The 16,895-nt window shown below is 43.1% G+C and overlaps 2 protein-coding genes across 4 annotated transcripts in view; one reads left to right on the top strand and one right to left on the bottom strand.

Moving 5' to 3' along the window:
• Positions 1-1,155, top strand: part of LOC114668072 (A-kinase anchor protein 8-like) — a 31,513-nt gene extending 30,358 nt beyond the window's left edge. For both annotated transcript variants that reach the window (XM_028823692.2, XM_028823691.2), the window contains one exon: positions 372-1,155. In XM_028823692.2, coding sequence (XP_028679525.1) covers positions 372-722 — 351 coding nt within the window. In that variant the 3' untranslated portion in view covers positions 723-1,155. The remainder of the gene's footprint in view (positions 1-371) is intronic.
• Positions 1,156-5,122: 3,967 nt separating this feature from the next.
• The window catches only part of rasal3 (RAS protein activator like 3), an 82,796-nt gene continuing 71,023 nt past the window's right edge, over positions 5,123-16,895 (bottom strand). For both annotated transcript variants that reach the window (XM_028822957.2, XM_028822958.2), the window contains 5 exons: positions 16,055-16,246; positions 10,687-10,800; positions 7,632-7,822; positions 7,380-7,464; positions 5,123-5,628 (listed from right to left, as the gene is read on the bottom strand). In XM_028822957.2, coding sequence (XP_028678790.1) covers positions 5,455-5,628; positions 7,380-7,464; positions 7,632-7,822; positions 10,687-10,800; positions 16,055-16,246 — 756 coding nt within the window. In that variant the 3' untranslated portion in view covers positions 5,123-5,454. The remainder of the gene's footprint in view (positions 5,629-7,379; positions 7,465-7,631; positions 7,823-10,686; positions 10,801-16,054; positions 16,247-16,895) is intronic.

The following is a 16,895-nucleotide window of genomic DNA, read 5'->3' as shown; positions in this document are numbered from 1 at the left end:
TGGAATCACATTTGGTGTGATGGGTTTAGACTTTTGTTTTGTTTCACAGCAATTTCTAGGGGGACTTGTGATACTTTGGGAATGTGAAACTGTGCTGGCAAGTCTTCTAATTTGATGAGCTCTGCGATTTTCTAGTCGTATACCGCAGCAGTTGTCAAGTTTGATGATTTCCTCCGACTAGAAGCCGCGACATTGGCTTTAACTTGATTTGATCTTTGTTATGAAATTTATTAGCTTTGTAGCCAATCCTAATCATAGCCGATTGATTACCTTTTAAAGAGGTTTTGAGAACAGTTAGTTTTACCAACTTGAGTCCTGAAAATCTTCATATTAGAAGTAGAACTTTAACAGAAAATGTTTCTCTGTTTCAGGGGGAAGACCCGTTCACCGACGAGAATCTAGATCACGATAAAGCAGAAGAGCACACAGAGTCGACCGCAGGCCCAGAATCAGGAGCCTCTGGTGAGAGAAGCACAGAGGAAAATAAGGAAGGTGAGGAGGATGGAGCACCACAAGTTCCAGGGACTGAGAGCAGTGCGGGAGAAACGGACAAGATGGCAACAGTGAATACTGAGCCGCTATCGGAGGAGAGCCCGGAGCTGCTGAAGCCAAGTGATGATAGTGAAGCGGCTGTGCTGGAAAGGACGGCTACTGAAGAAAAAATGGAGGATCAGGATGGCCCTGAAGACGATGAAGTAGAGTCTGTGAATCCCACGCCATAAATTGGTCTGTTTTTGAATCTTTGATCATTTTCTTTTTGTTGTTTTTTTTTTTTTTTTTTTTCTTCTGTTCCTCTGAATCAAATGTCCGCTAAACACCAAGTCATTAACTGAGCACACATCTGTTATGGCAGTTTGGTTATGAATTTTGAGTTCATCTTTAAACATGAATTTTTTTGTTTCATTTCTTCATTTCTATTTGCTCATTAAGTTATGTTTTGATTTTGTGCTTAAATATTAATGGTAAAAAATATGTTGGCAGAGAGAACAAAGAATATCTGTATATTTATAATACAAAACATTCCCTGTCTGCCCCTTCTCTTTCCTTCTCTTTTCCTGGCCTGTTAAGTTCAAATGCAGTTTGGTTTTTACACTTCACAGGTTAAAGATGGTGTAAAAGTTGGATTTGGTAAATAAATAACATTTGATAAAACTGTACCATGTGATAGTTGTTTCAATTTTAACAATTAGAGGGTGGGGGTGGGCTGCTGTGGGGATTGTAATTGTACAACATTTAGATATCTGTGCCCTGGCAATCTAATAACATCTTCTTTTTAAAGCTGCCATTAAGGTTCATTTGACTGTCTGTACTTTGGAGTGGCATGGCCTCCAGCTGTGTGTGACATCAAAATTGGATTTGACCGGTTCAAAGAATAATAAACAAAAAATAAAAAAACTGCACGCTTCTGGCAACCACTAGAGGGCAGTTGGAACACAGGTTTGCCTGTATCACTTGATTTTTCAAATGCTGAAATCTTTTTGAAAACAAATATCAATCCTTTGAATAAATGTTAAGTGTTGGTAGGCTATTTTGTCTTTCTGTTCCCAGGATGCCATACCTACCCAGATGCTGGTGGTCTACTCTGCTTTCCACATCTTGTTACAGCATATCATTTTTAACACTAGAATTCCTGAAGCCTACGAAAAAACTCGTAATCCCGGCCCACCTTAAAATCCTTCACACCTCTACCGTCAGCGTCTTTTGTGTTCTAAATGTGTCGATCAGCACAAGCAGCCTGCTGTCCCATCCCCACCCTTTGACAGAGCTCAAGTCAAAGCTACTTATCTGCATGTGAGGTGAAGTGCCTGGAGTTGTATCGGGTAAATAATACAGTATATCGTTATTTGGGGCGGCACGGTGGCGCAGTGGGTAGCGCTGCTGCCTCGTAGTTGGGAGACCTGGGGACCTGGGTTTGCTTCCCGTGTCTGCGTGGGTTTCCTCCGGGCACTCCAGTTTCCTCCCACAGTCCAAAGACATGCAGGTTAGGTGGATTGGCGATTCTACATTGGCCTTAGTGTGTGCTTGGTGTGTTTGTGTGTGTCCTGCGGTGGGTTGGCACCCTGCCTGGGATTGGTTCCTGCCTTGTGCCCTGTGTTGGCTGGGATTGGCTCCAGCAGACCCCCATGACCCTGTGTTCGGATTCAGCGGGTTGGAATATGGATGGATGGATATCGTTATTTGGAATACATGCATTTCATGTGTGTTCCATGTGTACAAAGATCTGGGTAAGTGTAGGATGTAAGGAAATGCAAGAAATGCTGAACACATACCTAAAGCAGAAATGTTTTCCATGTTATACTAATAATGGCGTGAAGTGTATAATGTGTGAAGACTTTAGTCCAAATCTTTATATATAATACACTACTGTGGTTGTTCGTTAGTCTCTCCAGGATTTTAAATCACCTGTAGCTCACAAACCGTTCAAACTATTGACCTGAAATTTGGTACACATATACTATGTGACATCTACTATCCGCTTTCGGGGTGATGATTGACCACCAAGGTTATTCCATCCATCCACCCATCCATTTTCCAACCCGCTGAATCCGAACACAGGGTCACGGGGGTCTGCTGGAGCCAATCCCAGCCAACACAGGGCACAAGGCAGGAACCAATCCTGGGCAGGGTGCCAACCCACCGCAGCCAAGGTTATTCCTCTTATTTTTATTTTATTGTAGAATCAACTCTCGGCAGCGGCCGTGTGGCACATGCGTACGGGCGCCGTTCTCATTCCCTACCACCTTTGCTGTCACTTCCCCTACCTCTTCATATCTTAAATCATTCTTGAGGCAGATTGAAAACTTAAGTGCCAGCTTAAGAGAAAAATTTAAAAAAAAAAACGTACTAAGTAATTGTAACACAAACACCGACTTAATCAGTTTTAACGCGAAAAGATGCCGGCGAAACGAGGAGAAGTGAGCTGCTAGGGTGGAGAAAAGAAGAGCTGCTCAGGTAGCAGCAAGCGCATCAACCTCTGAGCAAATGAATGCTAAACGTACGGAGAAAGAGGATGAAGACTAGGAACGCTCAAGTCAGGTGTATTCACTGCTCATTACTGTGCAGTGTGCAATTACTGGTATCAAAAAAACACGTGTGCTTTTATTCAAGAATATAACCAAAGGGCAAAATAAGCATTCGATTTACATGTGGCTGTCAATGTGTTAACTCCAGCTCAAATGTCGATCGACAGGGAGTTTACACGTATTTTTGAATGGTGCAGAGGTAAGAACTGCTGCCTTATAACCTGAAGGCTCTGCGTTATGTGTAGTGAGCTGCTATTATTATTATTATTTCTACAATTTAATAAAAGCATACATTTGATTTAAGTCTGTAACACCCAGTGTATATTTTGGCTACTTGTAAAAGTTGGCGCTTGTTTTCTCGTTATTCAGTTTTATTCTCTCACTGACACTCACATGATACAACTAACTTGCCTCTCCCTCTCTGAGTTGATGCCGTTTATCTCCACTCTTTTCACAAGAGCAGCACTGTGGCTGATGCCTCCTCAGAACTACTTGTTGTACCGGCAATCAAAGATACAATGCCCCGTGGCTGCTATCAAGACTGGACAAAGGCAGGACCGTAGCAACAGACCGCTTTTTCACTGGGCATTCGCTGGCTAATAGACTGCTGCGGCACAACGCAATGCTGCTGTCAGATCTAAGCACTAGCGTGGCGAATTGCTTGTGTACCAAAGTGACTTTGGCTGCAGGTGAAAGTCCCATTTTATTTTATGGTGCCAAGCAACTGAATTTTATTTTTTGGAATGTAAGTCAATGTTAATGCAAGCCAAGTGTTGTATCTTTTTGTCTGTAGTGTTTTTTATTTTGTCTTCAAATTTGTTCAATAGATTTGGGGCAGGATGTCCTTTTATTTTATTCTGTAAATACAGTGTGCCATTCCTCATTTATACAGAAACACTTGCTGGCCTGGTCCACGACAAATCATGGACTGTTGGCTCAGAACTGAAGCCTTGAGTGCAGAAATTAATTCATCCGAGTGGAACTGCAGTCTGTACTCCCTCCAGTGATGGCACTCCTCCTCTGCCCAGTCGAGGGCGCCATCCTACGCAGGCCCGTTCCAAGGTATTTGTCGTGTGTGATGATAAAACTGCATTTCATTTTTCATTCCAACTGATGGTGTATACAACAGACACTACAACCTAATAAATGAAATTTTAAGTAGAAACAAAATCCTATACTAATCCCATTGGAGCCTGCTGAGCGTCACACTGATGGTCTGACTGTAGGGGTCTCAAACTCCTGCAGTGTGTCCTCTTCACAGCTAAGTATTTTTTTAAACAGTCTATTTCTGCTCTCATTTTCTGACAATAATTATTAAGTTTAGATCTCCAAAATTTTTAACTCGGCAGCGATTAGTACTCCCTTTTTTTATTTCCTATATTTTTTTTTTCCCTAACTAAAATTCCTTTTATCAAGTTCAAGTGTCAGTTCGTCTGATGGCTCAAGTACATGGCCTTTGCTATAGGATTCTCAGCAGCAGTGTTCAATTTGTTAATTTTGGTTGGGCATATTCAGTGCTAATGTTTGAGATGCACCATCTGTTGGAAAGAAAATTGCCTTTCATTTTTATTAGTACCTGCACTAGAGAATACATTCCAGTAGATGGTGCATCACAAACACTAGTGCTGAATATATCCAACTGAATTGATCATCTGGGCAGATAGACAGATGGCTGGCTATGCAGTTCGGGAGGGGGTCTCATAAAATCCATCCATCTTCCAACCCGCTGAATCCGAACACAGGGTCACAGGGGTCTGCTGGAGCCAATCCCAGCCAACACAGGGCACAAGGCAGGAACCAATCCTGGGCAGGGTGCCAACCCACCGCAGGACACACACAAACACACACACACACACTAGGGCCAATTTAGAATCACCAATCCACCTAACCTGCATGTCTTTGGACTGTGGGAGGAAACTGGAGCGCCCGGAGGAAACCCACGCAGACACGGGGAGAACATGCAAACTCCACACAGGGAGGACCCGGGAAGCGAACCTGGGTCTCCTAACTGCGAGGCAGCAGCACTACCACTGCACCACCGTGCCGCCCGTCTCATAAAATTGCATATTCAATTCAATAAAAGACAAATACATATTACATAATTCAGAAATGACATTTTGTTTGCATGTGCAAAAGCCATACTTTTATGACACATGGAAAAAAAATCAGGCCTATTTAAAATGACTTTCATTATGTTTTAGGCAAAAAAGTTAAAAGTTTTGACAGACAAAAGAGTTATTTGATGGGTTAAGTTCAGGCCCCAGTGTTGGAGGCTCGGGTGCAAGTTCACTTTTTTTTTTGATTTGTTTGCACTTATTCCCTTAATTTCCAGTGCAGCTGCATGATGACCCAGCGTGGTCTGAGCGTCGTTCAGATTTGTCCGTTTTTGTTTTTTTTTTTTTCATCCGCCAACATGTTGCCTTGGTGGTCCTCACTGCGATTCATCCGAGGTGTCTTCTGGGCCCCAACAGTGCACACTTTCTTCTACTTCCCCTTCTCCATTCTCTACAGGGCGGTTTTCTGACACTGCGGGTGCGGCCTGGTATCTCATCTGAGCTGCCCTCACTTCGTGTAAGATGGTCACGAGGTCGGCGTACTGCATCTCCTGAAGAAGACAAAAGAGGAGAAAGAACGTGTCAGCCAGGCGGGGAGGTGCGGGCAGCCATGAAGTTCACTTGGTTTTCAGTGTGCTCTCTGCATTTAGTGAACTTGACCTGCTTACGAAATATTCATATCTACAGTTGTGCTTGAAAGTTTGTGAACTCTTTAGAATTTTCTATATTTCTGCATAAATATGACCTAAAACATCATCAGATTTTCACTCAAGTCCTAAAAGTAGATAAAGAGAAACCAGTTAAACAAATGAGACAAAAATATTATACTTGGTCATTTATTTATTGAGGAAAATGATCGAATCTTTATATATAATCTTCATTTGGATCTTGATCTTTGTTTGTCCGCGAATTCCACGCATGCATAGACCACCTTCCAGTTTAGTACGTTGTTGTTACTCACGGATGTCAACAATGTGCCGGAATAACGAAAGGGGTGGTGGACAGTGTTACGCTGGTTAGCTCCTGAGGCCTGGTTAGATAATGAGATTGCCGAAGATAAAAGGTACGTGCCTACATAACATATGAATGAAAGACAGACAGTGGGTAAAATGAATGACAACGTAATAGCACGTTCTGGAAATTATTATTGTTACGTTGTAGCCGGCGAGTGCTGCGCGTCTCACAGTTGTACCCTCGCTTGCTCACATGTCAGTGAAGTGATCCCTATTTATGCTTTAAAGAGCCTGGATACCTATGTGTCCCCCTTTTATAACCATTGCTCCGTGTGTATTGCCTTACTCTTTGCATTGCCACAAAGCAACAAGTGGCACAAGCAACAATGGCAACTACAGACCCCCAAGGGTAGAAGAAAGCCGAGGTATCTTCTGAAGCCATGAAACCCACCTGAGGAATCACAAACACCTGGGACACCAATTAGTGCTTTGAAAAGGGTGGACCTTGTAATAAAAGTGTTGGGTGACCCAAAGTCCTCCTTAAGTGAAAGTCTGCTATGTGTACTTTAATGACGATGTGTGGATTGTTTGATTTCTCATTTTAAACTGTGGAGCAGAGGAGCAAATCAAGGAAAAAGGGGGTCTTTGCCCCTAACATTGTGGAGTACACTGCATTTCTTGCTCTTTTGTTTTTTAGTCATTATTCATCAAAGGTCTATTGAGAAGGTAGTCCTTGGGCACTGCCAGGACAAACTCTTAAGGTTCTCAGTTTCTAGCAAAAAAGGGACGAAGCTCCTAGTGAAAGACTTGATTGGTGTCTTCTACAGATAAAATATAAAGAGTTCCAAGCACGTCCCCCCCTCTCTTAACACTGGAAGACTACAACTGTTGACCTGCTCACCCCTGGGACTTTTAAACTGTGGACCTCCATAATCTTCCACCCTCAAGTCTGCATGCTATGATGGCAACTGGAGAAGGTGATGGCCATCTGCTCCTGAGTAACCAAGTCATCTATCCTGACATTCGGGGGCTCTCCTGGCCAAGCCTGTCCACAGCGTTTACCCTGAGTGATTCTTTAATACCACTGAAGTTAAAAAAAATAAATGAAGGCAATACATTTAGTTATCTTGTGAGATGATTCATACTACCATTCAGGCTTTGCAACAAAATAGGCCCGGGGTGTGAATTGTTCATAAAAGAAATGATCTGCATGTTTGGTGTTAACTAGTAGTAGACACCTGCATGTCAGATCTGGAGATATCTTCTCAATAGGACATCGCTAGCTCGGGTCCAGGGGGTTATGGGATTTGTTACGCCATTTTCTAGATGCTTTGCCAACTTTCACTCACCAGTGTGTTCATTCGCTCCACTGCTGCCATGGCTGCATCCAACTTGATCTCATCCTCTTTCCGTTCTTCCTCAATGGTCTCCAGCCTACAAAAAAGACGGGCACCCATCTTTACATGAAAGAGACATTAAGGCAAACATTTGCTCCGTTTCTATTTTTCCATCTTCTTTATCTCCCTCCTCTTTTAGTTCATACTACATGAAGTCAAATAGGAAGCCTAGCGATTCCTGAATTTGCTCTGAGGACTTCTCACCTGATGGACATGTTGGTGAGCTGCTCCTCATTGGACTTGAGCTGTGCTTTGAGGCTCTGGACCTCCTCCTGCAGCGCAGTCTGCTGCTCCTGTGTCTGAACAATGAAGTCCTCCAAGCGCTTGGACATCTCAAACTCACGGTCTGTCACGGTGTCCACTTCACGCCGGATTTCTACCATCTCCTGTACAAGCTGGGAAATTAAAAACCACAGAGGCAAGTTAGACTTCCTGCCCCACCGCAGCCTCTCTTTTCTAATGAGGACCTGATGGATTTTGGGAAGGCTGTCCAAATGGGGAGCTAAAATGAATAAATGTGAAGGATGGCCGGTCGTCCCAGAAAGGGGACTACTGCGTAAATGTCACATTATTTGTTTTATGTAGCAAACAATGGATAGCTAAGAAATACCTGACCACTTTAAACAATTTCTAGCCCCAATGACAGTGACATACAACTAATAGATAGATAGATGAAAGGCACTATATAATAGACAGATAAAGGCACTATGTAATAGATAGATAGATAGATGAAAGGCACTATATAATAGATAGATAAAGGCACTATGTAATAGATAGATGAAAGGGACTATATAATAGATAAAGGCACTATGTAATAGATAGATAGATGAAAGGCACTATATAATAGACAGATAAAGGCACTATGTAATAGATAGATAGGTAGATGAAAGGCACTATATAATAGATAGATAAAGGCACTATGTAATAGATAGATGAAAGGCACTATATAATAGATAGATAAAGGCACTATGTAATAGATAGATAAAAGGCACTATATAATAGATAAAAGGCACTAGATATAAAGATAGATAGATAGATGAAAGGCACTATATAATAGATAGATGAAAGGCACTATATAATAGATATATAGATGAAAGGCACTAGATAGATAGATAGATGAAAGGCACTATATAATAGATAGATAAAGGCACTATGTAATAGATAGATGAAAGGCACTATATAATAGATAGATGAAAGGCACTATATAATAGATAGATGAAAGACACTAGATAGATAGATGAAAGGCACTATATAATAGATAGATAAAGGCACTATGTAATAGATAGATAGATGAAAGGCACTATAATAGATAGATAAAAGGCACTATATAATAGATGAAAGGCACTAGATAGATAGATAGATAGATAGATAGATAGATAGATAGATAGATAGATGAAAGGCACTATATAATAGATATATAGATGAAAGGCACTAGATAGATAGATAGATGAAAGGCACTATATAATAGATATGAAAGGCGATAGATAGACAGATACTTTATTAATATTAATTAAGTTTAGTGCAGGGAAGCCGCCCACCAAATTTCGTGAAGATGGGGCCATAGACGTCCCGCGAGAGACACTTTAACGTCATGCGAAGACAATTTGACTTCCTGTGAGACAAGGCAGTGAGATAACACTTAAAACAAATTCACGGACATCTAACCTAGCAGTTGTTGGAATGCTTTTGGCAGACACACTTCATGTGCTCCCAGCTCTTAAACAGCGACAAGCAGAACGCGCAGCTCTCCAGCAGCAGCAAGCCAGCAGATGATCCGACCGCTTCTCCTTAGCGTGCGTTCAGCCCTCCCCTTCACAACACTAGCATCAGAAACACGAAGTGGCAAAAGGACAGCTGCTGTACAGGCTTTTAAATGATCGACGTGCAGCACGACAAGCAGAACACGGAGCTCGCCAGCAGCAACAAGCCAGCAGATGATCCAACCGCAAATTCTTAGCGTGCGTTCAACCCCACAAACCCCCCACCTTCACAACGTGAGTGGCGTTATACGTCCCGCGAGAGAGAGATTTAACCACACCCGGGGCCGGAAATAAAGGACAAGTATTGTTTTTACAAAAGTTTTAAAGTAAAAGTGAAAATAATGCATATGTCAATTCCCATGAAAATAACAATCTCTTTAAATTATATATCCAGTAAACTAAAGCTGGGGTGGGCGATTGAAGCGAGCAGGGGGGGGGAGCCCCCTAGTATTAAGAATAAATACCGCAATAAGCTTGACGCAGCTCCTTCATTTGAACCTGATTTTAAAAAACTCAGATCCGTGAAGCAAGCTCAAGGATTGCATTAAATTTATTAAGAGCCACGTTGGAAGACTTGTATATCAAGATGAATAATTGTTAGGTACTTTCAGCAAAAGTTAACGTGGGTAAAAATTTATTGTAATGCTGTTTTTATTTGTTTTGATCTTATGTTAGGCAGCTCTCACCCCCTCGGGCTCAGAAATGATCCACTCCATCAGAGGGCGCGAGGGTCTGATCAGCAGAGGACCTCGCTAAACCATCCAATCCGTAGCTGTGAGGAGCGATGTGTGCCAAGGGGCAGGGACTTCATTAGTGCAAGCTTATGACGCACACTTGTTGCCCATCATAATTGAGGTTCAATGGCTGGCACATGTTGACCCATTCAGTGTAGCACATGTGCAGTCTTGGACATCTAAGGGCATCACAGACTCATGTCGCCCATGTGTGATTGGTCTCTCTGAATTTGCTGAGAACACAACCCCCTGATGTCCATCTCAGCCACGTCCTGTGGCCCACAGCAAAGACCTTATCCTTGAATGTCATGAAATGGGTTACACTTTTATATAATAGAATTTGCGTATAACAAGGATTTACTGTAACTGAAAGAAACAGATGTGGTGAAACTCCCACAGTGTCTGACAAGGAGACAAACTGTCTCTCATGGAAACTATTATGAATGGAAGTCATAAAAGAAGACTAGAACTGAAAGTCTCAGAAACCAACAGACTTCGTGTTCCACAAGTGCTGGAATCCAAAGATATGGAAGTGTTTTGATACAAACTTTGAACGCTGGTGTTTTAACAGACTTCAGCTGGACCTCAGGGGGAAACACACTCCCAGATGTTCCCAGAGTTTGTCATTCTCTAAAGATGAACCATAAATTATTTCCAGTTTCACCTTGGCATTACACAAACTACTGCATCCTAACAAGTTGAGAGGAGCTCTGACCACACAGATGCCCGCTCTTCTAGTTTCATCCATTTTTTGCTCTCTCTTACCCTCTGCAGTGGATCTTGTCCCTCATTGATCTTCTGCACCATGTTGGATTCGGCTAACTGGTTGGGGTGGACCCAGGGTACTTGGTTGGATGTTCCCTTGGTGCTTGCCTGAACCTTTAGAAACAAAAAGCAAACAGAGTGAGGTCTCAAGTACAGGTAGATGTTAATTTGAATCCTCCTCCTTCTTCCCATTTTTTATTTAGTTAACCTGATGAAACGACAATCGGTCCCACTGTTAGCCCCTCCAGATTAGACATCCTTTCCAAACGCGGTGATATCTGAATCCCTGAACATCACCCAGGGGCAGTGCTGGTCAGTTCCCCGACTACCCAGAAGTATTACTAACATATCTACCAAATGGAAATGGAGCCTGGAGACCTCTGGCAGATAGCCAGCCATTAAGGATGGACTTGTGGCAGTGATGACTTAGTTACCTCCAAGAGGGCGGTCCTCTGATGCTGTAAGCAATTCACTTTTTTAACTCAAATCACCAGGATACATCAATGAGTCAAAGACTGGCTCCTCAAGAGGCCTGAAACCAACAGCAAGTGAATGTGAGAAAGTGAGTTTTTGTGCCAACGAGGACATGTCTGACTGCTTGTGAGTACATCAACATTGGACAATTGGCATGTGAGGAAATATTTTTGTTGATATCAATATTTGATCTCCATGTAAACAGTATCAATAGATCTTCATTCGGCTGCTCCCGTTAGGGGTTGCCACACTGGATCATCTTCTTCCGTATCTTTCTGTCCTCGTCATCTTGTTCTGTCACACCCATCACCTGCATGTCCTCTCTCACCACATCCATAAACCTTCTCTTAGGCCTTCCTCTTCTCTGGCAGCTCTATCCTTAGCACCCTTCTCCCAATATACCCCTCATCTCTCCTCTGCACATGTCCAAACCAACGCAATCTCGCCTCTCTGACTTTGTCTCCCAACCGTCCAACTTCATCTGACCCTCTAATGTCACTCATTTAAAATCCTGTCCATCCTCATCACACCCAATGCAAATCTTGGCATCTTTAACTCTGCTACCTCCAGCTCTGTCTCCTGCTTTCTGGTCAGTGCCACCGTCTCCAACCCATATAACATAGCTAGTCTCACTACTGTCCTGTAGACCTTCCCTTTCACTCTTGCTGATACCCGTCTGTCACAAATCACTCCTGACACTCTTCTCCACCCACTCCACCCTGCCTGCACTTCTTTTTCACCTCTCTTCCACAATCCCCATTACTCTGTATCAATAGATGAAGGTGATATAATAAAACAAACATCATGTGGAAAAAGTAAGCCCATCCCTCCATTTCTCACTACCTCAAACATCTCAAATTAGGATCTGTGCAGATGTTTAGAACTTCATTTTAGAGGACCTTGTCTGAAGCTGTGTCCTCTTATTTAAACCTGACATTTAGTTTGGTTGCTCTTTGTTGTTGAAGTGTATGTTATCACCATGCCAAGTCAAAAAAGAGCTCTCTGGGGCCCTCAGAAAGAAGGTTCTAGTTGTCTGCGAGTCCAAGAAGGGATTTCCAACAATCTTCGTACAATGGGAAATCAACCATTCCACTATCTGAAAGATTGTCTACAAACAGAGAAGATTTCAAGCAACTGTCAGCTTGTCCAGGCCAGGCCTACCCAACCCAATATGCTGAAAGAAGTCCCCGAGAACCCTACACTTTTCATTTCGGGACCACCAGGAAGCTCTTTCCATTGTTGATATCAAAGTGCTGGAGTCTACCATTAGAGAAACAGGCTGCACAAATTAGATCTACATGGGAGGTGTTCCACGAGGGAACGTTTGCTGTCCAAAAAAATATTAGGTCAAAACTAGTGTTTGCCCAAGACCAGGAACTCTGGAAAGGATCAGGCAAAGATAGAGTTATTTGGCCAATACAGTACCAGAAGACATGTTTGGTGAAAACCAAACAGTGCATTTGACCAGAAAATATGTACACCATGTGTAAAGCAGGGTGCTTTGGAGTTGCTTTGCTGCATCAGGGGCTGGGCAGCTCACCATCATAGAACTCACTAGGAATTCTTCATTGTACCAGAGGGTACTTGAGGATAATGTGAGACCACCTGTCAGATGATTGGAACTCAACCAAAAAGTGGACTTTGCAACATGACAATGAACCTAAACACACCAGTCAATCCACCATGGAATGGCTGAAAAGTAATCAATGGAAGGTTTTGGGATGGCCAAAATCAAAGCTTGGATCTTAAGTTGGGCTGTGCATACAAGACCACCCATTCAAACATCACACAGCTGAAAAAAAATCTATATGACGGAGTTGGGTGAAACTACTCAGAGACTACTAGACTGTTAGAAGAAGTGCTGACATGAGGAGGCAACACCAGCTGTTAGAGCCAAACAGGTGGGGGCGCAAACGGAAATGGGGCATCGGTTCATTTTTCATGGAATAAATTCTTGGTAGGTCAATCTCTTCTTTTTCATTTCAGTTACATCTCCTTTACCTTAAGATGCTGTTTAAGTGAAGATCAAATCTTGACATGTCCACATATGTTCCATCCGTCCATTATCCGGAGTGGTGGCTTTGAGGTCTAGGGATCTGCACTGGCAATCGGAAGGTTGCCGGTTCGAATTCCGTAAATGCCAATAGGGACTCTGCTCTGTTGGGCCCTTGAGCAAGACCCTTAACCTGCAATTGCTGAGCGCTTTGAGTAGTGAGAAAAGAGCTATATAAATGCAAAGAATTATTATTATCCAAATGCTATATCCTAACTACAGGGTCACGGGGTCCACATATGTTCAAAAAGAAAAAAATGTACATGGAGTGCACTTCCTTTTTCGCACACGCGTGTGTTTGTTCCTAATAGCTGGTAGGACTCGTCTGATGTACACGGTTCTTGAGAAGTGCACTTGCATTTATGTGTTGTCACAGGTGGCTGGGGGGGTGACCTGGCCGGGACGCCCTGGAGGACCGGAGGAGGCCTTATGCCTCTCCCAGACCATGTGGGGGCGACCGCCCTGGTGCCTATGGGGACCACGGGTACAGAGCTTTGAAGCTCAACCCTGTAGGGGTCCATGGTCACCACTAGGGGGTGCCCCAATGCCTTGGGAGCCCTGGACCTCAGCACTTCTGCCACACCCGGAAGTGCTGGGAGGAAGAGGATCAGGGACACCCGGAGTGCTTCCTGGTGCCGAGCCTGTACTTCCGCCACACTGGGGAGTGCCGGCGGAAGCTCATTGGAAGACACCTGGAGCACATCCAGGTGTGTATAAATTCGGGGGCTGGAGTCGGGAGGACGAGAGACGAGGTCTTGGTGGAGAGGTGTGGAGGCAGCCTGAAGAAAGTGAGGCATTGTTTGTTGGCCAGGACTTTGGGGTTTGTTTAATAAATGTGTGTTGGGTGACTTCAACGTGTCCGCCTGTCTGTGTCCGGGTCATTTTCCACAGTGTACATGTATGTTTTTATAGGTGTACATACACTCATATGAAAAAGTTTGGGAACCCCTCTCAGCCTGCATAATAACTGACTCTCCTTTCAACAATAAAGATAACAGTGGTATGACTTTCATTTCCTAGGCACATCTGAGCACTGAGGTGTTTTCTGAACAAAGATTTTCAGTGACGCAGTATCTAGTTGTATGAAATTAAATCAAATGTGAAAAACCAGCTGTGCAAAAATGTGGGTCCCCTTGTCATTGTGCTGATTTGAATGCCTGTCACTGCTCAATGCTGATTACCTGCAACACCAAATTAGTTGAAAGAGTTCATTAAGCCTTGAACTTCATAGACAGGTGTGTCCATCATGAGATATAAAGGTATTTAAGGTGGTCAATTACAAGTTGTGCTTCCTTCCCTTTGACTCTCCTCTGAAGAGTGACAGCATGGGATCCTCAAAGCAACTCTCCAAAGATCTGAAAACAAAGATTGTTGAGTCTCCTGGTTTAGGGGAAGGCTACAAAAAGCCATCTCAGAAGTTTAAACTGTCAGTTTCAACTGTAAGGAATGGAATCAGGAAATGGAAGGCCACAGGCACAGTTGCTGTTAAACCCAGCAGGTCTGGCAGGCCAAGAAAAATACAGGAATGGCATATGAACAGGATTGTGAGAATGGTGACAGACAACCCACAGATCACCTCCAAAGACCTGCAAGAACATCTTGCTGCAGATGGTGTATCTGTACATTGTTCTACAATTCAGCGCAATTTGCACAAAGAACATCTGTATGGCAGGGTGATGAGAAAGAAGCCCTTTCTGCACTCGCACCACAAACAGAGTCGCTTGTTGTATGCCAATGCTCATTTAGACAAGCCAGATTCATTTTGGAACAAAGTGCTTTGGACTGATGAGACAGAAATTGAGTTATTTGGTCAGAACAAAAAGCGCTTTGTATGGTAGAAGAAGAACACCGCATTCCAAGATAAACACCTGCTACCTCCTGTCACATTTGGTGGAGGTTCCATCATGCTGTGGGGCTGTGTGGCTAGTTCAGAGACTGCGGCCCTTGTTAAAGTTGAGGGTCGGATAAATTCAACCCAATATCAACACATTCTTCAGGATAATGTTCAAGCATCAGTCACAAAGTTGAAGTTACGCAGGGGTTGGATATTCCAACAAGACAATGACCCAAAACACAGTTGGAAATCTACAAAGGCATTCATGCAGAGGGAGAAGTACAATGTTCTGGAATGGCCGTCACAGTCCCCTGACTTGAATATCATCGGAAATCTATGGGATGATTTGAAGCAGGCTGTCCATCAAATTGAACTGAACTGGAGAGATTTTGTATGGAAGAATGTACAACAATACCTCCATCCAGAATCCAGATACTCACCAAAGGCTATAGGAGGACAGCATCTAGAGGCCAAAAGGAGGCTCAACTAAGTATTGATGTCATATCTCTGTTGCGGTGCCCACATTTATGTACCTGTCTAATTTTGTTATGACGCATATTGCATATTTTCTGTTAATCCAATAAACTTAATGTCACTGCTGAAATACTACTGTGTCCATAAGGCATGTCAGATATTAAAAGGAAGTTGCTACTTTGAAAGATCAGCCAATGAGAAACAAAAATCCAAAGAATTAAGAGGGGTTCCCAAACTTTTTCATATGACTGTATGTGTGTGTGCGTGCGCGCAGGTATTGTTCATATGCACATTTTTACATGTCTGCACATATTTATGTATACATATTCATGAATTTACTTAAATGTGTGTATAGGTGTACATATATAGACGCAAGTGTGAGCAGGTGTCATGCATTTCTTTGTCATTGTAGTGGTCTTGCATGCATCTATATTTGTACATATTTGTATTTTTGTTTGAAATTGTGTGCACATATTCTCATGTACTTTAGCACATGTCTGCTATACGCAGGTGTTTGCTGGCCCATAACTCACATTTCGGCTCATCCGTCCATCAGGGTATGAGATGTCAAGCTGGTGCTGTTCAGGGGTCAGCTCCTGGTTGCTGCTCTGTCGGTTCATAATGTTGGTGTGTTTCTTGGTACGGGCGGGCACGCTCTGGGTCCTCTTCACAGACTTTCGCTCCTTGCGCCATCGTGCGTTTTTGTCATCCATGAGATTGCTATGCTGTTGTGAGGAAATGAACATGTTAGTTACTCCACTAGACCTCCTTAGTAACGGATTCATCCTACACAGACATGGAGCACATCAGGTTGGATGACACTGCAGATCAGGAGTAACAGAAAACGTGTCAGCCTTACTTCACGGGTTTGACTAAAATGTGCCTGAAGAGTACACCAAAGTGCAGACTTTCTCCAGTGTGCTCCATCTATTGTTCCAAAATTTGCAGATGGGAGTGCTCTCCTTTATACTTTTGATCATAAACCAAAATGAAAATGAATGTGGTTGTTACATTCGACATCATTATACAAAAAGTGGAGCGTTTATTCAGTTGCCTTGTCTCCATTAACTTTGTAGTAGCAACTGGGGACCCGTTCACAACCCTCTACACAGTCGTCAACTGTTATTAAAAGCACTGCTGGAGTGCACATTTGGTTACTCACACATCCAATATTTACAAATCCATTTTTTTCTGGATATGATCTCTAGCAGTTGGAGTCTAATGGGTGAACCACTAAACCAACATGGGACCACCCAAACACCTACACATTGGGTCAGCCATCAACAGACTGCATGTTTTGACAGCACTGAAGAAAATGAACTCTCTGAGTAAAGGCAAGTGGAGAAGGGAAAACGTGAAAAAAGCCACCCAGCC

This window comes from Erpetoichthys calabaricus, chromosome 17 (assembly GCF_900747795.2).
Source record: "Erpetoichthys calabaricus chromosome 17, fErpCal1.3, whole genome shotgun sequence".
Classification (NCBI taxonomy): Eukaryota; Metazoa; Chordata; class Cladistia; order Polypteriformes; family Polypteridae; genus Erpetoichthys; species Erpetoichthys calabaricus.
Note: the sequence above shows the minus strand (reverse complement) of the source record. Positions and strands in the feature narration are given on the sequence as shown.